Here is a 23174-nt window from a genome sequence, read left to right as displayed (position 1 = left end):
CCCCCTGAATGTGGTCACATCAGGTCCTGCCAGAGGCATGTGCTGCTTCCAGGAGCGCTCAGAGGGAGGGATGGGGTGGGGGGCATCTGCTCTACAGGCGATGCTGCCAGGCAGGTATGAATGCACTGTGCAGAAAATTGAGGGCTTGAGCCTGTGCCCACCGTAAGACAGTTCAGGGAGGTGACTACAGCCACATAGGTGTGAGTGGAGAAGGCAGATAGACATCGCATCCAAGAAGGTACCTGGACTCCTCGCCTCCCTGTGCTCATACCAACCTGACCCCGCTCAGAAACGCTGCGGGGAAGGGAGAGCGCGTTCCCTCCATGGAAGGAACAGAGATGACAGGGCCAAATTTAGACAGGGAGCAAGCACGTAGATGGTGCGAGGGTGCCCTTGATTCCACGGCGTTGTGAAATCCCCTGCATTTCTGCTGGGGGAGGACACCTCGCAGACCAGCTTATGTAATGATTTAGCAACCTTTCCCAGCGTCATCCGACTCGTTAAAGCAACCTGCGGCAGGGGGCGGGCAGGGGAGGCGATCGCACGCCAGTCCCCCGGGAGCAGATGGGGAGCACGGGCTGCGGGTGGGTGCGGAGGAGGGCGGCGAACACCGCGTTCCCCATCAGGGTTTGGGGTTATGCGCATGGGGCAGCGCTGTCCCTCTGCAGGGAGCTGCAGGTGCTGCTGTGCTGGTGGGGCCTTTTCCCATCCCTCCACAGCAACGTCTCGGTGCAGGGCTTTGGGTCTGGTTTCTCCCCACATCCTGCATCAGGGAGTCCCATCTGTTTCATCCTGGCTTAAGCACAAAGGTGATGCTCGATGTTGGGTGCTACAGGCACGGTTGTCCTCTCTCAGGGTGGAACGGAGCAGCCTGAGCTTTGGGATCACCAGTTATCAGGGATCTCACTGTTGGTTCTTCAGGCCCAGGCTCTTCCTACCTGAACTCCAGGAGGGTTTGTCTGCAACTGTCAATGTACACAAGTCCTGTCTGGATGAAAACATCGGGCTGGTGCTGCGCACACAGTGTCCTGCAGCATTAATCCCAATGGTATTGCCCACCAGGACACACAGTGGGTGACAATGAACTTTGTTGGTCACATCAAAGCTGTGCTCATCCCCACCTTTGGAGAAGCAGCTGCTGGAGGACTTTGCTTCCCCATCCTCTTCTCTGCTTTTGGGAAGGCTCCAATGCCTGCACAACCCCTAATTGCCCCATGCTGGGTGTTGCACAGCAGCATGCTGCTGGAGATGCTCCTCCACCTACATGCAGGGGCTGTGGCAATGTCCCTGCAGTCCCTGGGGTCATCAGAGCCTGGGTGGGATCAGGACATCCCCAAGGAGTGGAGTCTTGCTCCCAGACGCTGCCTTGTGCTTTCCATACTCAGCAGTAGCTCTTTGCAATTAAGGTGTCCACAGCTAACGATGGGCACTCCCACAGTTTTGAGACTGCAATCAAATTTTGGCAGAACACAGTTTACCACCTGGCATGGACCCAGGCTGATGGGAACTCAAAAGAAATGCAAAAAGATGGATATGAGACGGATGCATTCAGCTTAGTGTTAAAGGCTTTGCGGCTTTACATTTAGGTTGTGGTTTTATCTTTATCACGCTGTCCATTTCTGCAGACCGCGTGACACGAGCGCACCAGGTCCTAGCCTCGGGTGCTGCAGGAGCTCACAGCTTGCTGCTGGATGCGGCACCCCCCGGTGCCCCACGGAAAGCCTTTGCTAAGGCCAAAGTGGCGCAGCACGAAGCTTCGGTCCCATCCACATCTCTCCACATGAAAGAGGACTCTTGAGCCCACAAGCAGCACAGATAAAATGCTCAGGCTTTCTCACATAAACTGGGAAAGGAAAGCGTTGCTTGCACGGGCACTGTGCGGCCAGCAGAACTTGGTTAGCAAAAGCCTGGATTCAAGGGCACGTGCAAGCTGAACCTCTTCCTCTCCTGGGGACGGAGAGGGCCAAGAAGTGAAAGAGCTGGCAGAAGCTGCAGCCAGAACAGCAAGGGCAGCTGCCACAATGCTTCACGACCTCCTTCCCAGCTCACCAGTTCCACTGAAGCCTTGCCCTTCCCAAATCTTTGGCAACTGCTCTCCTGGTAGGACCTGGGATGCAGCTGGGTATCCCGCTGTGCCAACGCCCTTCCCAAGAAGAGGGTGATGATAATAAGCCCAGTCCTGAAGGAAGAACCAGACAACCTAGAAGCTCAGTCCTTTTCCTGATTAAATTATGAAGCCTTGTTTAACAAAAATTGCTATGAATAAAAGCACCAATCAATAGATTTATGTGAGTTGTGCTATTAACGTTATTTCTTAAGGGTACCATTTATTTTAACAGCAAAACCTCTAACCCTGGTGGTTAGTAGCGAATTTATCTCGAGACAATATGTGAGGCTAATCTGTGTATCATGGATGGGTTATGGGTTATGTTTCACTCATGTCTGCTTTCCAGGAAGAGGCTGTGGTGAGTTGGGTTTCAATGTGGACAGGTATTTACATGTCCACCTGCAGACTAAATGGGGAAAAATGATTTCCAAAGCCAATTTATAGCTGGGCACGCAAATAGTCTTTGGGTAGTAGCGATAGAGACAGGGCAAGGAGATGTCTGAGGTGATGTTCACCCACAAAAGTCATACCTGTGCACTTGATACTGATCCTTCCGTGACCTCTTAGTCCCTTTTGCCTCTCTCCTCATGCAAAATCACCTCCTTACTGGAAACGGGCTGAAGCACTGGGCTAAATTTTTGTGGTCCTTTCTGTATGTGCAGCCGCTCTGGTCCTGGAAAAACCAGGGACAAGTGGGGCTGCCTGACCCAGCTCCGACACCCGGCTCGGGGCAGAGGAGGTGCGCACTCCGCACAGCCTTGGTTTAAGGACGTGATTTATGCAGCCTCCCGGCAAGTTGGCTGAGCTCCTGCTCCGCATCCCAGCAGCCCCGGGCACCACGGAGGGACTTTGCGACACCAGCTGGCAAATCCAAAGTGGAAACAAGGGCAGAAGCTGCAGCATCCCGTGAGATGGTGCTCAGCCCTCAGTTGGGTCTGAAGTCTTGGCCATGACTCGAAACCAAGGAGGGCTACGGGAGCGCATCCCATGCCCCCTGCCACGCTGCTGGAGAACGGCACACACGCCTCCTGGTTTTATTATGGAAACAACTAACCAAGCCATCTGTGCAGGAACGTCCTGTGCACCACAGGCCCTGGTGAAAGCAGGCTGTGGTTTTTGCGACCGCTCCTACCATTTTCTAGGTTGCCCAAGCCCAAGCAAGATACGCCATTGCCAAGGGCCATCCCATATTTTCAGGGGGATGCAATAAGCTACCGCATGCATGTATGTGTCACTGTCCTCCACTGGGGAAAATCACAGAAAGTTTTAGGTTGGTTGAGACGTTAACAGGTCCTGAGTCCAATGTCATGTTCAAAGTAGGGCTCACTCCAAAGGCAGCTCAGGCTTCCCCAGTCCTTGCCCAGCTGAGGTTTGGTTACCTTCCTTCTGTAGATCAAAGTGCCCCGTCTTCCTCTTTTAATAAAAAAGTCTGACATTTTAAACAAATGCACGATCTAGAAAACCAGAAATGATGTTTCTGTAGATATTAACTAGCAGCTGCCCTGAACAAGTTTTAACCTCCGATTTAAGTCAACTGGTAAAATAAAATCAGAAGCTTCTGTACAGAAATGGGTTTTAACACAATTTTTCCAGACACCTCTACTCAAGACCTCACCTCCTGGGAATTCCCTGCACTTTATGGGCAACTGAGCAGGCGCAGAGAGGGCACCTTGCTGCGACGAAGTGGGAGCTTTTGGAGGAGGGGAACCTCCTCAGGAGGGGACACTGCTTACCCTTGGCACAGCACATGGCGTTTGTAGCAACTACACCAGCTCTGGGAAGGAAAAGAAGAGAGTTTTGTGACTGTGACCCTTTTCCAGCTTTGGACAGTACCCAAAGTCCTGCCTCAATGGCTAGGGCACAGAAGTGTTAGCCAAAGGGACTACCACCCATCCATGGACATCCCGAGGGGTGTCCCTGCCCAGTGACATCGGCAGTGCCATTGCAGCTAATGCAGGAGGACCAGAGGCTAATCCCTGGTCCAGAAGCAGGTAGCAAGGACAGGATCTCGGCCACCCTGCTTTGGGACATCCTTCTTCAAAGCAGAGGTGTGCAGCTGCTGCGTCTACATCTACAGATCAGGCACTTCCAGGTCCACGTGGTGGCCATGCCATAACTATTATCTGGAGCGTTTGTGGTTTTTTTTTTTGCCTGGCTCAAGTGGCAAAAATAATTTGAGGGCAGTGGTGGGGAGGGGTTTTAATAGCATGAAACTGAGGGGATACGCTGGGTGCTGGAGGGCATGGCATGAGGATGCAAAGCCAGCTGGGGTAGTTCGGGAGGGCTGTGCAGGTTACAGGGACCTAACGCTGGAGGAGTGCAGGCAGCTGGGCCAGCACCTGGACCCCATTCCCTGGCAGCACGCATATACCCAGACAGGTAGGTTGTGCCTCCCCATGCTGGGACATGAGCACACAGGAGACACCAACAGATCATCCCTGTGTGCGTCCAGATTTCCTTAAAACACCCAACAGCTAGCCCAGCAACCCAAACCCCAACAGCCCCACCCTCTGCAGCACCACAGCATCTTCCCACAGTACCTGGCCTTTCCCACATGGGAAACACGAGTGTCCAACAGGCTCAGCACCGTCCCAGGGTTTCACAGCTGGTGCCGTTCTGGGGGGCAGGAGGCTGCAGCCAGACTCCGACCTATCCTGGCTGCTGGGGACGGTTGATGGGGAGGACGGGTCCTGCACATTTCCTATCGGCAGGCTGAAAAAGGAGTCTTAAAGGGAAAAAAACAAATTAACTGCTGTTGATATGAGGCAAGAACCTCGTGTTCCCGTAACACAGGGATGCTGCAGCACTGGAAGTCGTTAAGACAAGACGGACAATTTGAGCAGGGCTTGGTCACACTGTCCTGCACTGGAGCAGGGGAAGGACCAGGGGACTTTCTGAGCTTCTTTCCTGCCCTACAACATCACAACCCAGCCCTTCCCCTCCACTGCAGAGGGCCAGCAGCCAGGAGATGGCAGAGACAGCAGGGACAAGCACTGACAGGGATGCTCTGGGCATCCACGATACAACCGGTGTGAAAAGAGGCAAACGAAGCTCGCAGGGTGCGTGGTCCTTGCACGCCGCATGGACAGGGCTGGCTCAGCCGTGAGGTTTTTGCAGTGGCTGTTTGGTGCTGTGCAGCCAGCGCACAGCCCCGTGGGGTGTGACAGCACCGAGGTCCTGCTGCACAGAGATTTCAGGATCACCGGCCTAAAGCTTGCTCACGTTTGATTGTTTTAGAGGTGGTGATGCCAGTGCTCCGGGAGGGCGGAGGGGAGCTGGAGCAGCCCTGTTGAGGCATGTGCACAGGCGCCCTCCTGCAGCCCCGCCGCCCTTTGGACCAAGACTCCTTAAGGTGTGATTTGCCTTGCCAGACGAGTTTTCAAAAGCAAGCTATCAGCTCCCTGCTCCCAAACACGTGTCCCTCTAATGGAGACAGTTTATCCTCTGCTGGAATTGAGCAACTCAACCCTCCTCTTGCATTACCGAGCCTTTCAAGCATCATTTGATAAGCAGTATGAGCGCAGCTCCTCAGGCATTGCTTCATCTTTTGGCGTGCTTTGCCCTGCCAAAACTGTGTTTCAAGCTACCTATAAATTATGCTTCACGGTCGGCTTTCATCTGCTCGCCATGCAACGGGCGAGAACAAAGGCCACTACGTGCCACACCAAGGCAGAAGAGCCAAGAGCCGGGTGTAGGCACAGGCAAGGCAGGCGGCGGGAGGAAGCAAAACAACCACAGCCCGCTGCCAGCCTTACATCAGAGATGTGGGCAGCCGGGGTGCCTGCTGCTGCCAGCGAAGGAGCCGTGGTATGGAGGGTGAGGAAGGGAAAGAGGGCAGTGAAATCTAGTTTTGCCTGCACGGCTGTGAAGGGTTAAGCAAAAGCAGCAGCAATGGGGGAGGCAGCCACTGTCCTGGCAAAGGGGCTGCAGGCAGCTGTGTGCAGGCAAGTGGGAGAGAAAGGCAGAGCTGTAGGCACTGAAAACAGAGATCTGCACAAGCCGACAGCTCTCGAAACCCCAGCTACTGGGGCCACCCTGGAGGAAGCAACATTGCTCAGACCAGGGGTTTGGGCTGGGTCAGAGAGCAGCTTTGTTTGCACGGGAGTGAGCAAATGAGAGGAAATGTCATTTGCAGGGTAACAGGACTTCATAGGTCAGTGCCTGTGGGTCTGTCAAGTAAATGTGCATCTGCTGGAGAAGGCTGTGCCTGCCGAGGGTGAGGAGGAGCCAGTGTCACCGGCGAGGCTAAGGAAAGCAGGCGTCAGCCAGTGCAAGTGCATTACACATTGCTAACGTGGTCAAGTTTAGCTGGGTTTCATTTCACCGTGGTCCTCTTTGGTTGAGCTCGTCAGGTAGGTCTGACCCCTTCTGGAGGCACCAGGGCTGGGCAGACAGAAAGGGGTGAAGCTGAAGGTCTCTGACATCCCTTTGTACAGCAAGAATGGCAGATGAGCTGCACAGATGTTCAGATGACTTCTTTATCTTTGTGCCCCAGCTCCTCATGGCTTAACAGGATCTCTTCCGTGAATCAAGGCACCTCCCAAGGCTGCTGTCAGAGAAACCGAACACACACAGCATCCTCCTTTACCAGCTGGTGCTGCCTGCGTGTCTTGGCTTAAAATAAAACTCCTCGAATAATGGTGAGCTCCATCTGATAGAGCAGCGCTTGGTTTAATGGCATGGCCCACAGACCATGTTGAGTGGTAAGAGATGGAGTCCTCGCTGCGTTCACCTCACCTGGCTTCGGCAGCGAACAGCTAACAACATCCTCCCTGCTGTGGTGGTGTTTTTTCTTTCATCTTATCAGGCCCAGAAGTAAGATTAGGCAGGAAAACATGGTCTGGTCAACACCTCCATCCAGCTTTGCACTGCCAGCGTTACCAACAGGTCCCCTCGGGCTGAGACACAGCTTGAGCATCTTGCGCATCTCGATGCGCTGCCCACAGGAAAAGCGCCTACAAACAGAAGCCGCTCGGACAACTCTGTTGTGAGCGTGGCATCACAAACAGCGTGCCTGGGAAGTGCCCTGCGAGGTGAGCTTTGCACCCACCGCCTAAATCACAGCAAATGCTCAGCTGAGACAGGGCAGCTGCTGGACTCCCATCAGATGCTGAATCACTGCTGATACATGTCCTGATTGCAGAGGGTTTAGAAATACTCCAGACGTGTCCAGTTTTACTTCTTCACATTTGCAATTGCAGCAGAGCTTCAGCCAGGCGTCACAGTATTTAAGGGTGACAAACCCAGACATTAGCTGTCAGTGCCTGCACCCCTCCAACCCATCAACAGAGTGCCTGTGCTAATGCAGAAAGAAGGTTACAGCTCAAAAGGTACTGACAGACTACATAAGGGACCTCCAGGGCCAGAGAGACATGGTGAAGACACCTGCACAACCCACAGTATCTCAGACCTGCAAGGGTGATGGATTAGGACTGGGAACACAGCAGAAGTAGAGCATCCCCTGTTGGGAGCATCGTCCCTGCCCACGGGCTGTCCCAGTACTCCAGGAGAGGAAGCTGCAGCCAGAGCAGATCCAAGACAGTTAGAAAGCAACGTGTCCAGCTCGTCCTCCATCCCACCCCATGTCCGCCCTTCCCCAGATGGACCTGGTGGAGGAAGAGATCTGCTTCCTTTTCTCTTCAACAAAAGCAGCAGAGGTGATCTGTAGAGCAGGTCCTCTGTACCTCCGCATCCAGCAAGCCGTGCACAGCCATCCCTCAGTCTCCCCCTACTCCCAGAATCACTGAGGCAATCCCACCCACAGCCCTGACCCACTGCACCCCACCACAGAGCCACCCCTCCTGCAAGCCACCCCTTTGGGTCCCTGCTCAGCCCCCTCCAGGAGGGACACCACCCAAACCAGCATCCTCCGGCACAAAGCATCATTCCCTGCCCAGACTGGTGCAGGTGTTACAGGATCCTCTGTTCTGGGACTGCCTCCTTCTGAAATGGGCAATGCTATATGATCACTGCCAAATTCATCCCTCTCACACGGGCCCGCTGTTCCCCCAAGACTTTCAGTGCAATTGCACAGATAGGACGCCCCGTGGCTGCAACGCACTGTGAGGTTGGGCTGGGGATGGCGAACACCAGCTCTTTCACACCCTGCTTGCCAATTCGTAGCGTACTCGCTGCCTGGCTGATGACAGGGAATGGGAACCAGTAGAAAATAGAATAATAATAATAAAAAAAAGCTCTTACCTGAGGTTGAGAAAAAGAAGGGAGGCATGGGAGACTGAAAGCAGCCTGGAGGAGTTAGACCTTGACTTCTCCTACTTGGAACAGGACATCGAGCTGGACGTAGGTGAAACCACAGCCCCTATCCTGCTGCAGTGCATAATGCTGCCCCTGGGGTACTGAGCACAGGGCTTGGTCCATGCAAACCAGACTGCAGCCAGAGCTCTCCATTCTGCAGCCACACTGCCAGAGCTGATAGCATGGCACGAAGGGAACACAGCAGGGCATGGAAGAGGGTAGCCATGGCTGTTCTTTCCCCAGCAGGCTCTCCCCAGGAGCTGCAACACAACACAGCAGCTGCCTCCTGAAGCACGTCTCCAGAACAGCACCCCGGGACTCCATGTAGGAGCGAAGGGGAAGACAGGCTTGGGAAGCAGATGTGGTGATATTGATCTAAGCTACAGGAAACTACAGAAGGGCACCATCCTCAAGGATTTGGGGGTGAGGCTGCCAGGGTACCCTTGAACATACTCCTGCTCTGATCTCATCATCCAGGAAGTCCAGCAATTTAAGAAGTGGTAAGACATGCCAATGGCAGCTCTTTTAACAGCCTTGTGGAGGATGGCAGGGCTCTGAAGTGTTTCAAGCTTCTGAAGAAGCTGAAATTGCTGGCCTGCAGACTCTGGAAAACCCTCTCTGCACAGTCCCTGGAGGGCTGTGCAGTCCTATAGCACCTCTCCCTGGAGAGGGAGGGATGGGACCGGCTGTGCAGTCAGGGAGGGGTGCGGATGGAGGCAGTTCCAAAGGCTGCCTCTCCCTGCCCAGCACTGCCATCCCCTGAGGCAATCCAGGTCCCCTCTTGCAACAGCCAGCTCCAGGCGAGGGGTGCAGAAGCGGGCAGCTGTTGCTCAAAGTGCTGCCCAGGGTCAATCCATCCCCATCTTGCCCAGCCAGGAGGATGGGCTGTGAATCCCCTGCAGCTAGAAACGCAGTCATCCTTCCAAAAAGGGATGTTCAAAGGCTTCGTGTGGAAAGGCTTCCCCAGGACACCAGCGCAAGTCCCCACTCCATCTCTTGCCTCCCAGCCAAACAGGACCATCCAAACACCCCTTAGCCTCTAGGGTGCACATGGAGGTAGGACTGCAGCAGCATTTCCTTTTAGAGGACTTTCAGCAGAAAGCTGAGGCCCATAGCCCTGACCAGCACTCTCCTGTAGAGAAGGGAGCTAGGACATACAGCTATATGGGGTGGGTGTATGGGCACGGGCATCTGCAGCAGACAATGGGAACCTGCAGAAGAGGAAACAGGGTCAGGTGGCCTCGGCCACCAACAGTGATCTGCAAGCATAGACAAACGCTTTACTGAAGGAGGGATTAAGGTGAAAATCAACTAGTTTAAAAAGAACGTCCTGAGAATCCCCAGGACTGACATTAGTGCTCAGAAAATAGCACTGAAAGGCACTGCTGATTTATCAACTGACCAGATTGTGTTCTCTAAGTCACCGAAGACCACAGAAGTCAGAGTTCTTCTTGCTGCAATTCAGCCAGATGCACCAAACACGCCTATACTGAGGAAGACTCCTGCATGAGGGCTCGCTTTCTGCCCTAACAGGATCTTTCATCACATACTCGAGGCCATACCCCCCCAGCAGTGCCTGCTCTTCCACTTTGGAAGTTAATTCCAGGGGAAGGAGGCACCACGTTGCTGTAGTCCACTGACTCAAACCAGCTCACTCACCAGCTTCTCTTGCTGACTGCCCGTGTTTGTTGCATTGCTCTTACCTGAGCATGCAGGGAACTGCCTGGGCTTCTTTCTACAGAAATAACCACTTACACATGGTAGATTTTACTGAACTATAGTTTAATTTCATGGTTGTTATGTCTGTACAACATTGTACAAAATATAAACAAAAAGAACATTTATGCAGCAGCTACATTTCAAAGGTGACACTAACATGGTAGTTCAGCACTGCTGCATCCGTTTTTATAGCACTTGCTACAATAGCTTTAAGTGCAGCATTGATCTGCTCAAACAAATATAACTGGTTCTAGATTTCCATTCATTCTCATCAGTGCATTTTCACTGCCAGTAGCACTACCTTGTGTTAGCCTCATCTGAGAATTTCTCTTGCCTAGATAAAGCTAGTAGACAGATACTCTTCAACTCAGAGGTTAAGGGAAATAATATACATAGCTGCGACTGGTAGTAGAATACATGCAGAACTGCTTCTACCAGAATTAGGAAACCTGCTGAGAGTTAGGTGAAATCCAAAATGAGTGCTCTGGAGTAGAAAGCCACAGGCCAAAAGGCCAGCTTCACAGAGATCTGGTGTCATGAAATGTTCTTGCAGCAGCCTGACAGCAAGTGAGTGCTGTGGCAGAATGGTCACTCACATCTGTGTTTTCCATCCAAAATTTCCTTTTGGCCAATTATGTTTCCTCTCATCTTATGTGTTCCTGAAGCTTCTCATCTGTGTTTTAAGGGTCATAGTGGAAAGCCACGACCATTATCAAAAGATACAATTCTCTTAAAGCTTTTTTTCCCCCATTTTGACTACAATGCAGCATCATGTTCAAAATGCAACTACTGGATCTGGAGAACACTCAGACTATAATGGACATCTGAAAATAAATATGTGGCCTTTGTACAAAGCCAGTTCTCACTGAAAACCTTCTCATTCACATAGGAGTGCAGAGTTTTCAGGAAGTTCGTGCTACAGGGAGGAGTCTGAAAATAAGAGAAAGAGAGAAGTAGAGCTAAATTTTGTAACGGAAGACAACCTGAAACTTATACTGGAAGGGAAACCTGAAAAGTTACAGGGTCAAAAGGATCAATATCTGAAAAAGCATTACAGGGATCTAATTGACCTGTTTCTCCATTCATACAGTTCTACTGAGGTGTCTTGAATTGCATTAAAATTAAAATATTTGACTCAAAGTAAAGGATGTTCCATAATGAACCGAGGAAAATGCTAATGATATTTACCCATAAGTATATTCACCGGATGTCCACCCTCAGCCAACTACACTCATTCTGCATTCATGCCGGGATCCTCAATGACCCTGTTCAACTTACATCTCGTTGCTCTCTTTCTTCCCTTCTCATTGCCTTTGGCCTTCTTCCTTACTGCTTCACCTAGAATTGCTATTGCACAAATCTTTTATCCTGCACTGTAGAGAAATCTAACCTAGATGTTATCTTATGGCCTGGTTTGTGATGGGATAAAGTTAAGTTTCTTCACAGTGGCTGGTATGGTGACGTGTTTGGGATTTAGGAGAAAAACAATGCTGATAACACACTGATGTTTTAGTTGTTGTGAGCAGTGCTTACACTAAGTCAAGGACTGTCCAGCTTCTCATATCGCCCTGCAAGTGAGGAGGTTGGGAGTGCACAAGGAGCTGGGGTGACACAAAGCCAGAATAGCTGACTCAAACTGGACAAAGGGATATTCCATACTATATGTTGTCATGCTCAGCAATAAAACTGGGGGAGTTGACTGGGGGAGCTGCTGCTGCTGCTGCTCAGGGACTGGCTGGGCATTGGTTGGCAGATAGTGAGCAACTGCATTGTGCATCACTTGTTTTGTATATTCTTTTATTATTACTATTATTATTTTTACCTTATTTTTCCATCCATTTAAACTGTCTTTATCTCAACCTGTGAGTTTTACCTTTTTTCTGATTCTCTTCCCCATCCCACTAGGGAAGAGTGAACAAAAAGCTGTGTGATGCTTAGCTGCCTGCTGGGTTTAACCACGTCTTATTAAAGACGGGATATTTCTTTCTAGAAGTTTTTCTCAAGATCAAGCAAGGTCTCTGGGCTCATGTAGAAATCAAATGTTTTTCATATCTGCCTTCTCATATCTGTTTCAAGTGATCACTTAGTAGGTTAACTACAAATTCTATAAAGCAGGCCAAATGCACACAGTCTCATAGGAGATTGCTCCTGCCAGTGAATAAAGCTGTATGACTACCATTTTTAAGGCATCTTGACAGCAATGATGTGTATCATCAGAATACAGGAGGAAAGAAAGGAAGTATTAAAGATTGTTACCTTTAATAGCGAGGAAGGCTCGGGTGAACACACGGCCCAATTCATTGGCGGCTTCAACCATGTATTCTCCTTCATCAGCTTTTGAGACTCCTTGGATCACCAGGGAGCAGACACCAAAGTCATTTGTGCCAAAATAGGCAGGATCACTGGAGAGGTCTCTACTGTTCTTATACCAAGTGATCTTTGGAGGTGGGTGGCCTGCAACGGCACAGCTCATACGGCACTCACTCCCAGTAGTCACCACATGAGGCTTCAATGGGACGAGGAATCTCGGGGGCTGGTTTTGATTAACTCCTCTGTATTTCTGTGGTCTGATATGAACTTCAGCTGGTAAAAAAACAAAACAAAACACAAAGCAACATACAAACTCAGATACTGCTTCATGTTCAGATAGAAGTCTTATCAAAGGACTTAACACATGGCATTCTGCACTGCAAATAGCCAGAGACCCCACACATCTGTGGATTGTAATCTGTGTTTCTTCTCAAATTGGTCAGAACTTAACCTCGAAGTCAGAAACCTTAGTTTCTGCAAAACTTACGCCTTAGATTTTGATGGATACTAATTCTGTGAAAAATTATCTGTTAATAAGGGCTGAAAATAAAGGTTCTATCTGGTTTGCAACAATGTCTGTGCAGAAAGGGCAATCCTTCCCTGCCAAACTGGAATTTCTTAGGTTATTTTTATGCACTCTCATTTTGGGCAAATAAATGTTCACAGGAGGAAAGACCTATTTCAATATAGTGTGTTAGAAACAATAACAGGAACAAAGCACGACAACACTGTTACACAGATAGCTATATGTAAAAGCTGTTTTACCCTTTGTTTTTTTAATTCTCCAAGGCTGCACAGTTTCAGATGGACCACTGGATCCCAACTCATTTTTTGCCACAACCCTGAAGTAGTAGTCCCGGCCTGGGATCACTTTGGTGTATGTGAATTTGTTGGTGTAGATCAGGTCACCCACCACGTGCCACAAGCCCTTCTGTGATTCACGTTTCAGAACTGTATAGTAGAGATTGCTTTCCCATTTCTCAGATGCTGATGGCTCCCAGGTTACTGTCACTGCATTTGGCACATTCTCTTGCAGTAGAATAGGCCCAGGGTTTTGTGGGATATCTGTCAGATGAAGACAAGTCATATTAAAGATGTAGGAAAAGTGACACAGTACAGGACCATAAAAACTTTGAGCCACCAGATATTCTATGTCTGGGGGTTGAGTAAACATCCTGGTCATTAGGAGGAACAAAATTCAATTCCTCCTCCAGATACATAAGCCATTTTATATGCATTTGCCATTAACTGAACTTCTGCTGCATTAGACCCACAGCCTCTTTATGGATAGAGGGAAGAGATGAGGGTTGGTATAGCTAAACCTTTTCATCTCTTAATGAGACAGCTTAAAGAGTTGTTCTAGCTATGAATAAAGGTTATACAGCCTGCTGCTGACCAAGCTTAGACCATTAAAAAGTGCATGAGCCTCTCTCCTGTGGTTTACACTATTCATCTGCGTGACCTTATCTCTTTAAGCAGTCACTCTGGTAGCCAGGTCTAGTCCTAATCAGTAGATTAATCTGTCCTGCAGACTGGGCCAAGTGATACCACATAGTGGACAGACTGAATCTTATGGAGAATTGTATTCATTCTCCTGGTGCCTGCATTGCTTAACCACATCAGAGCTCACTGTGCTGAACTCAGTTCACTACTGACTGTAAATCTGTTTGTACACACGCATATGTACTTATACTTAAATACACATGCTAATGACTTACCTGTAACTTGAACTTGGAAGCTGAATGTTTCTCTTTTCCCTGACTCGTTCTTGAGCTCAATGGTGTAGGTGCCACTGTCAATCAACTCAGCTGCTTTAATCAGCAGCTGGGAGGTACCATCTTTGGTGCTTATTGTAGCCCGGTTTGAAAGAGGAAGCCCATCCTTTAACCAGGACACCTGCGGATCTGGAGACGCCTGTGAAGAATAGTACCAGTTACAGCCTACCTGCTTTGCCTCTAAATTATATCTTCACATCTACAGCTTCATTATTTTGTCCCAAATACTCAACTGTGTTGTGTAGATGTGCAACATACACAAATATCAGAGATGGATCTAAGAGCCCTGGATACAGAGCTGCTCAAGAGTTCCTTTGCAAGTTTTTCTTCCTATCTCCTGTAAGAACATTATTGTACTAAGGTGCTCACGAATACCTATATCAAACAAAGTGTGCTAGGGCAAAAACAGATGACATCGGTAGTTAACATTTTCTACTTTACAAAGTATCTGCTGGTCTTTAAAGGAAAGAAAAAAAAACATCCTCAAAGTGTAAATTTGTGTTGTTCCATCTTTGGTCTCCATACTCCAAAGGAGCAGATGAGTTGGAGCAAGACCAGGAAATAAGCACACTTTGCCTTCATCAACTTTTTCCTGATAACCTAGACTTCACCTGTGTTGTTCCAAGCTTACGTCAAAGCAAAGAGGGCTTCTGCAAGTGAAAGCCTACTTTTCGAGGAATAGGGCTTAAGTCCTGCTGCTTAGTAAGACAGTCATGAGTTGCTACAAAAGCTACCCCAATGCCTTCTGAGGGAGATGGGGGGAAATCAACTGATTTTTAAACTAAGTATGATGGATCAGTACTAGACTGAGATGATACTGAGGATGTTGGAAGGACAGCATTACAAGCGCTTTATTTGCTGAGGTTACTGAGTAACCACAGTCTCATAAACCACTAAGACCAAGTGTGACAGCTGAATTCTTGTTGTTGTTTTCCTCATACAGAAAGTATACACAGCACCGGCAGGTTAGAGGATTTGCTGAGTGTCTTGTAAGCAAAATTCCATGCCAAGAAAACAACAGCTCAGTTTTCACGTCTACTACTGACATACAAAAAAAAGAGGAGATGGGGATTTCTGAATTACATTTGAAATCTTACCTCGAAAGGAATATCCACTCGGATAGTATTTCCTGCTTTTATAATCAGGAAATTTTTCACTGTGTCATCTATTAAGAACCTAGGAGAAACTGGAAAATACGGTGATTGCACTAAAAAGTTGTTTGTTATGACACAGTCGTTGGCTGACAAACTCATATGCATGTGCTAGCCTTTCCAACAGCTAGTCTGCAGGCTGTTGATAAACTCAGTGGGGTACTTTGGAAAAAAAGCTCCTTGATTCACTACCAAAGTTCCTTGCTAGCCATTACACCTTTCAAATGTTATTATTGTTTATTTAGCACTATGACTAAATGAGAGGGAAGGATGTTAAACTACATTCACAACAGTGTTTGTATACGTGACATCTCAATCATGGATAAATTTGCTCTTTGATACACTTCACCCCATCACATGATGGATCTCTTGTCTAAAATGACATTCAATGAAAAAAAAATGCAGTGGACACTTATGACAAGAGCAGTTTGACGGAGCATTTTTGACATTCCCAAAAATTCTTTGTATTTTATTTTCCCACATGACCGAATAAAATAGCAAGCTATGAGAACATACTCATGAAACAGGCCTGAATTTATTAGAAATAATATTTTTTAACATTTTTTTTCACTTTTTCTCTTTTTCTCAATATAACATACTAATGTATTTAGCATTTTTCCTACACAATTCCTTTGATTTCCATGTTTCAGTTCAGTAACCTTTTGAACCTGATCTTTTGGAAAAGCTAGAGAACAAAGAAAAAATTCTTGTAAGTGACTGTTTTTTGTATGTTTACAGATTTTCTTAATTCATAAAAAGTTTTGAAGTGATAGAATGGCAGACTGGAATTCATTTTAGCTAACTCTGGCTGCATTCATACAAGTCAAGCGTAGTCAGAGAGGCTGACTTTCCATAAGTAGAGAGGCAACTCCAGAATGCAGCTTATACCTTATAGAAAAAACATTCAAAACTGAAAAAAATGCTTCTTATATTTTTCTATTTACTAACTGATTATAAAAGAAGTCTCAGTGAATAGGCCAAAAGTAGACATTTTCACTTAGGACCCAAGTGAAGGAAGATGAATCCCGCACAGAATTATCTTCTGTAGCTCTGCAATGTTCCCAAACAATAGGAAAAAAATACAGATTGTAAAGAAAAGTGAAAAGGCTGTGTTCAAATTAGAAAACAGAAAAAGCAAAATAAAGTTTACAAAAACTATATATAATAATTGCAATTTGAATGAGAATGAATCAAAATGTTTAATTCCAAATCTATCTCTAAAAAATAAACTGAAAACTCTACTTCTCAATTTAAAAAAAAAACAAAAGGTCAATGTAACATATATGTGGCTTCTGTCTGGTGATCATGACTGTGCCATAGCTCCATGGTGGGGTGAGGGGCGCAAAATGTAAATCCATATAGAAATACAGTTTTGAGGGTTCTTGTATAGTAATAACAGGAGCTAAACACAGTCTGTTATACAGTTTTACCTTCAGAATTTCTTGATGAGGTAACCAAGTAACATACTCTAGAACAGCAATGCAGCACTTGTCCCTGTGCTGCAGCCTGGGACTTCAAAGAAAGTCATCACAGCCACCTACAGACCTTGCCTTCACCTTGTTACCTATAGAACAATCTTGCTCATGCTGAAAGCAGCCCACTAGACTTACCAACACTGGAATCAGCTTCAGTGAAAGCTTCAAGCTCTGCAGCTTCTCCTGGGCCACAGTCATTGAGGGCTCTCACACGTAAGAAGTACAGCTCCTTGTTTTTCAGGCCTTTAACTGTGTAAGTGGTCACCCCTATAGGAAGAACGTTGCATCTGGTCCAGTCGAGGTTGTTAGAAGACCGTATCTCCACGTCGTAGCCTTTCACATCAATCCCATCTTTTGCTTCGGGTCTCTTCCATGATAGGGTGACACTAGTGCTGTCACTGCTGGTCACTGCAAGGTCCCTCACTTGACCTGGAGGTTCTGAAAAGATAAATTTTATTTAAACTATTTTTCTAGTATTCCTGCTACACCCATCCTCCCACCCCCAACTTTTCAGTCACTTCCTGAGATCCCCAACATTCTTGCAGTGCACTAGATATTCACCCTGCTATCTTGCCTCCATTTTGTCCCAGTTCTTCAAAGCTGGATGTAGGTGTATAGGTGCCTGCTCCAGTGAGCCATGCAGTACAGTCTGCAACAATCCTGAAATGGTTCACAACCCACCCTGAATCTCTCTCCACACCACATAGCTCCTGCACAGAGCATCTGCCTTATCTTAACTGAAGCACCACACAGGAAACCCTTCCATTCCTTCCTCATGAAGATAGAGGATTCTCCGCCATGAAATATCCCCCAATTATTTGATCTTTGTCTTCATATACTTTCACAAAGCACTTACAAACATTGCCTGTGCAATAACATCCCCAGTCTACATTCAGCTTTACATATTCCCAAGCCAGAATGATAGCAGCCGTTCACTTACTTGTGGAATCTCGAGCAAAGACAGGCTGTGATGGCGCACTGATATCTCCTACACCAGAAGCATTGACAGCTGCCACACAAAATTCATACTGCAGACCCTTCTTGAGATTGGTCATTTTCAGCTTCTTATCTGCAGAATGAAAACAAGCACATTGGCTTGGGTGAGCAGTACCCCAACAAGAAGTGGAAGGACAACAACCTTCTACTTTACTGCATCCATGCAGAACTACAGACTGAATAATTCTGAGGAGCCAAGTATAAATGCTGTCTCCAGTTCCCTTGCCCTTCCCCATCCTAGTGCATACGTACTACTGAGATGTGTTCGTTGTATTCTCTTTCAAAACAAACAGACTCTGAGAGCTATTAAGTTACAGAAAGGATATCCATTGTTTTTCCTCATGATATAAACCTAAACTCTTCTGTACTACCAGGTAAGGGGTCCTAGTCTGCACCTGATGGATAATTGATAGCTATAGTCCAAACACATTTAGGAGCTTATTTACATCACTTGTGTTTCTTTACCTTCCCTGCATTTCTGAGTTCCTGCCTGCCTAGTTCTTAGCATGAGGATTAAGGACAGTAGTTCTGCACATGAAATTAAGACTTCAATTCCAGAGATTGAAGACATCAGTTTATCTACAAAGGAGCTACATCCCAGGATGCAGCAGCAAGCTTCTCTACATTCTTCTCCAGCCATAGGCTTACAGTATCTAGAAAAGATTATATACAGCTGAATGCCTGAAGAAGGTTTATAATACAAGAGCTATACAAGATAAAAAGGTAAAATTTCAGACAGGGTTAATATGGTTGCAATAGGGACAACCAGCAGCTCAAGAACTCAAGAGGAAAAACACTGATGTGGAAAAGTATAAAGATACTACCCCTAAAGCAAGGAGCTGGAAGGCAGCAACGCTGCAAAGCATGTTACCTTCTGAACCCAGCAGAACTCTTGGCTTTTTTCAAGTCTTCCATCCTGTTCCAGGATTTAAGTAAGCTACGTACCTGCTATGGGTACACTGTTGACTGGCACCCAGGTCATGGTACCCTTCTTGCGTTTTTGAACGATGTATCCCATGATTCGGGAGCTGCCAGTTCTACGAGGTGTTTTCCAGGATATTGTGATGGTGTCTTTGCTGACACTAATGATCTCAGGGGGGTCTGGGGCACCAGGTGTAGCTAGAAAGAGAACAGTGTTTCATTATTAGCAGATAAACTTTTCTTGCAAAATAAGGAAGTGTTCTGAGTCATTTCTTCCACATTTCCCCAATGTATTTGTATGGATGTGCTTTGAAAACATGACTGAGACCTGAAGTTGTGTATGCTGTTCCCTACAGAAACAGGATCCCACATGGACCTTATTTTCTGAATTTTCTCTTCATGAATGACCTGTGGTCATCACCACTGAGTGTTCCACTCTCAGCCTACAGAGAGAAGCACGTACATTCTTACACAATGGGTCATCTACTTCCATTCCCCCCGCCATGGGCAGGGACACCTCCCACTGGATCAGGTTGCCCAAAGCCCCATCCAACCTGGTGTTAAATACTTGTAGCGATAGGGCATCCGTAACTTCTTTGGGCAACCTGTTCCAGTGCCTCACCACCCTCGTAAGCAAAGAATTTTTTCCTTATGTCTCATCTAAAATCCACCCTCTTTCAATTCAAAACCACTACCTTCTGCCCTGTAACTACATGCCCTTGCAAAAAGTCTCTCTTCATCCTTCCCACAAGCCCCCTTCAACCACTGAGAGGCTGCAACAAGGTCTCCCCAGAGTCCTCTCCTCCACGCCAAACAACCCCACCTCTCCCAGCCTTTCTTCATAGTCGAGGTGCTTCCTGCCCTCTGATCATTTTCACGGACCTCCTCTGGACCTGCTCTAACAGCTCCACATCTCTCTTGTTCTGGGGACCTCAGAGCTGGATGCAGTACTCCATCTCCCTCAAACTGCTGGCCGTGCTTTTTGTGCTTTTTATTTTTTATTTTTTTTTAAATGTATCCCAAGCTACAACTGGCAAGCACAGATTTTTGTGAAGAGTTCACAGCCATGATTCAGGTTTAGATCTGTAGCAACATCCAAAATGCAGCGAGTTTCCTTTCATGTCAGCTTTGATAATCAATTTCCCGTAGGGTTGTAGAACACAGTTACAAAAGGTTATTCCTTACCTTTACTGACAGCCTTTACTTCCTCTGATTCCAGGGCGTCGCTGGTTCCCTCTGCATTCACAGCCCTCACCCTGAAGTAGTAGCTCATGTCTCGTTCCACTTTGTTGGTAGTGAAAGTAGTACAGCTTCTGGGGATTTCCCCAAGAGCCACCCAGTCGCCCTCGCCTCCCTCGCCTACCTGCTGCCTTTCAACAATATAGCTTTGCACTGGTTTGCCCCCATCATCTTTTGGGGGTTTCCACTGAATCGTGATGTCATTTGCAGAGCTTTCTACAATTTTCATGGGTCCTGCAGGTGGCTGTGGCTTGTCTGAAAAGATGAACACAAGCAAGTTAGCTCCAGATCCAAATGCATTCCTGGGTTTGGAGCAGACATTCTTTCTTGCTCACCAGCTAGGACACTCAATTTCTGATGGTACATATGACTAGTTGCAGAATGAGGGTCAAGCACCTGAACTGCCTCTTCAAACATCCACTCCTCTAACTTTTCATACGGGTGTAGGAAGCTATGCACTTGCTCCATGGGCTGATTGTTCTCATACAAATTGTAGCAAGACAGCTCACTTATAAAGTACACCATCAGTTCTGATCTTCCAAAAGAGCACAGACATTTATGGTAAGATGGAATTTGGCCTTGATAATCTGATTGTAGATCTGCCTGTTGTGTGTAGTCCTATCTTCCACAATTTCCCAACATTCAAAAGTCAGATTTGGCTGTCCAAAATCAAACAAGATGAGTGTCATATTGTATTAAAGGGTAAGAAACACGTCAACAATGTTGCTTGTATCTTAAGTTACTGGAAAATTACATAGCCTTGTTCATCTTGGAATAGCCAGTAGTTCTAAATAAGATTGTGACCAGCGTTACTGGTTCCGCTTCCTAAGCCTTACAATAAAAGCCACTGTAGATGTTACGGGGTCTTACCTGTTACCTCAACCTTTAGGTCGATATCTAAGATGCCACTGTCATTCTTCAGCCTGACTTTGTAATCCCCACGGTCTTTTCTCTCAGTGTTGGAGATGGACAGCATAGTATAGGTGTCTGTTTTATCAACACGAATCCTTGAGTCATCTGCTAGCTCCATTTTGTCCTTTAGCCATGTTGCTCTGACTGGCAGCCGGCCTTCAAAAGGGACCTTGATCTTTATTTTCTCCCCTGCCTTGGCCACAGTAGGAACACTTGTTAAGTTTTTCAGGAGAACTTTGTCAACCTGTGGAGGATCTAAGCAGATAATACAAGGTCATTAAAAATTGCAGTTCTAAGAGGATAAGGCCAACCTCGGAGGGGAGGGCTTCTCTGCGTTCATTGTTGCTGTATATTTTAAACATATATTCCAAAATATATTTATTTGGTTCTCTGGGGACTTATCCAACCTGAAAAAGTGAAGTTCATGATGCTGCAAACTAATTGACCTTCACATTTATTGTTACACCCAGCACTTCACACACATGCATGCAACTTTGCTACAGGATAATTTTCACAAAGTATTCATGATATCACACTGTCCTTTTCACTGTAGCAAGTGTTGCATAGGCAACATACTACACACACAAGAATGAAGAATCTGTTTTGATCAAGTCATATGTGTGCACCCACAATCTTTGAGTTAGTAGTAGAAGGTAGTCATAAAGGCTCCCTAGTTAAATTTTTATGCACCAACCAGTAACAAAAACATTTCCCATATTGATGGTTATTATAATAAAGTCTCAATAACCAACTATAGGTCCTGAGGGAATGTATTGCATCACTCACCTTCAACAAAAACTGAAGCTTCAGTTTTTATATCTCCAGCTTCAAACCTGTATTTCCCAGCATGAATATCTTCCACTTTGCTAAAAATTAGTTTGTGGATTAGACCTTGCTTTTCAAAAAAGACTCCATCCATGCTTGTTAACTACAAGATAAAACACAGGGACCCATGCTTAATAAAAAATAAAAAGACAATCCAAACAGGCAAAAATTTGAAATGTAATTGAAACGATTTATGAATGTCATGTGTGTTTAGTTACAATAACATTCTGGGATTACTTATCTGGTAACTACTTCACCACCATATTCCCCACAAAGACTTGAATCAAAGACCATTAAAATAAATGGTAATTCTAATTTGACCTCTGATCTTAAACATTATCTCCAAACCTTCACTTTCTATTCTTAATGCTGACACTTTAGCCCAGGCTCAAGGATGACATCTTGGGAATCCTACAGTATCTTATGGATCCCACAGTTTGAACGAACTAGTCTTTTATGATCTTTTGGGATATGGAATGTGATATCTATGCTTGATTTTAAGCACTAATTTGAAAGAGTACTTTTGGTGTTATACCTGCCTATAGATCATCTGAAGATCCTTTTTATTTATGTATATATTATTTTGCATATTTTTCTCATGCACCAAAGAAAAGAAAAAGGATTCCATTTCAACTAAAAGACCCATGTCATCTTCACCCATGCAAAAGAATGGAAAACACAAAGCCTCCTGTTGTCAGCAAGAATGGACGTATCTTGCAGCAGGAAGGCAAAGAAATCTCAGTCAGTTTCTAACAGGAATTTTAGCTTAAACAAGCTCCTGCAGAAGTCTTCTAGGGCCATGCTGAGACCATAGTAAGACTGGCAGAGGGAAAGACACCTCAACATGATACTCAATAAGGGGTAGAGCCAGAGAGCAGAGCACTGTTAGCCAAAGAAAAAAGCAGCTACAGGACACCGACCTTTAATCCATCTTTAAACCAGGTTGCAGTCACATCTTCTTTATTGACAGCGCAAGACAGCTCAGCTGGTTCCCCTTTCTGGACTCGGACATCAATTAACTGCTTGTTGACATGGCAGCGTGGTGCTAAATGTCCAGAAAAGAAAATGTTGAAAGGATGATAATTCTGTCTTACACTGACAGAGAGTAATGTACACAAAAATACACATGCATGTGAGGAGAAGAGAGCTTTTAAAAATACATATACTGTATCATGATGGGCTTTTTTTTTTTTTTAAACCACGACACCGTGGGCCAGCTAGCATAAATTCATGGCATTGAAGGGACATGCCAGCTGGCCTGCATGCAGTATAGTCCCTACATCAACCTAATCAAAAATGCATTAATCACAAATCACATTATCCATCTACATATTTGCTATTTTAAGTTTATGCTAATTGTCTTGTCTCCCTCTACAGCCAGTGGGGAAAAAAAAGGCTCCTCCAGAATACGTACAATGTCCTTCTTAACTGTTCTTTTCCTCTGCATTGACCAGCTACAGGGCTGCCGAAACAGTCCTCCAGAACAGCT

General features: G+C 46.5%; 1 protein-coding gene across 6 annotated transcripts in view; it reads right to left on the bottom strand.

The window, feature by feature from the left end:
• Nucleotides 1–10138: 10138 nt before the first annotated feature.
• The window catches only part of IGFN1 (immunoglobulin like and fibronectin type III domain containing 1), a 60883-nt gene continuing 47847 nt past the window's right edge, over nucleotides 10139–23174 (bottom strand). For all 6 annotated transcript variants that reach the window (XM_080569638.1, XM_080569642.1, XM_080569641.1 and 3 more), the window contains 12 exons: nucleotides 22606–22730; nucleotides 21647–21788; nucleotides 20819–21115; nucleotides 19895–20203; nucleotides 18734–18907; nucleotides 17733–17861; nucleotides 16928–17230; nucleotides 15264–15352; nucleotides 14110–14305; nucleotides 13157–13456; nucleotides 12338–12664; nucleotides 10139–11011 (listed from right to left, as the gene is read on the bottom strand). In XM_080569638.1, coding sequence (XP_080425764.1) covers nucleotides 10998–11011; nucleotides 12338–12664; nucleotides 13157–13456; nucleotides 14110–14305; nucleotides 15264–15352; nucleotides 16928–17230; nucleotides 17733–17861; nucleotides 18734–18907; nucleotides 19895–20203; nucleotides 20819–21115; nucleotides 21647–21788; nucleotides 22606–22730 — 2405 coding nt within the window. In that variant the 3' untranslated portion in view covers nucleotides 10139–10997. The remainder of the gene's footprint in view (nucleotides 11012–12337; nucleotides 12665–13156; nucleotides 13457–14109; nucleotides 14306–15263; nucleotides 15353–16927; nucleotides 17231–17732; nucleotides 17862–18733; nucleotides 18908–19894; nucleotides 20204–20818; nucleotides 21116–21646; nucleotides 21789–22605; nucleotides 22731–23174) is intronic.

Source organism: Anser brachyrhynchus, assembly GCF_964034855.1.
Source record: "Anser brachyrhynchus genome assembly, chromosome: 27".
NCBI classification, from domain to species: Eukaryota; Metazoa; Chordata; class Aves; order Anseriformes; family Anatidae; genus Anser; species Anser brachyrhynchus.
Note: the sequence above shows the minus strand (reverse complement) of the source record. Positions and strands in the feature narration are given on the sequence as shown.